General features: G+C 73.5%; 1 protein-coding gene across 1 annotated transcript in view; it reads right to left on the minus strand.

The window, feature by feature from the left end:
* Positions 1-251, minus strand: part of Smarca5 (SWI/SNF related, matrix associated, actin dependent regulator of chromatin, subfamily a, member 5) — a gene marked incomplete at its 5' end in the record, with an annotated part of 31,730 nt that extends 31,479 nt beyond the window's left edge. Inside the window, one exon of the mRNA XM_013029500.1 lies at positions 84-251. Within this exon, the coding sequence (XP_012884954.1) occupies positions 84-251 (168 nt within the window). The remainder of the gene's footprint in view (positions 1-83) is intronic.
* Positions 252-355: the final 104 nt, after the last annotated feature.

Genomic DNA, 355 nt, shown 5'->3' on the forward strand with positions numbered 1-355 from the left:
ATCCGCGACGGGCCTGGCCCGGCCCGGCGGCCCCTGGGGTGGTCCGCCTGCTCCGCGGGACTCGGGGTTCGGCCGGCGCTTACCCCCACGGCGGGAACCACGTCGAGAGGGTGGGCGGGGCCAGCAGGGTCACCGAGGTCAGAGAGGGCGGGCTGGCCTAGAGGAGGGCGGAGGGCTGCGGGAAGGGGGACCGACACTCGCGGTGCCGCGGCGGGGAGCGCGCTCGCGTCGTCGTCTTCCTCTCGCAGAAATCATCTATCTCCCAGCTCCCAGGACAACCACCTACGCCACGGGCGCCCAACCATCGCGAGAGTGCTGCCGGCCTCGCCGGCCAGGTCCTAAGTGCGCGTGCGCA

The sequence above is a fragment of the Dipodomys ordii genome, unplaced genomic scaffold, assembly GCF_000151885.1.
Source record: "Dipodomys ordii isolate 6190 unplaced genomic scaffold, Dord_2.0 Scaffold119, whole genome shotgun sequence".
Lineage (NCBI taxonomy): Eukaryota > Metazoa > Chordata > Mammalia > Rodentia > Heteromyidae > Dipodomys > Dipodomys ordii.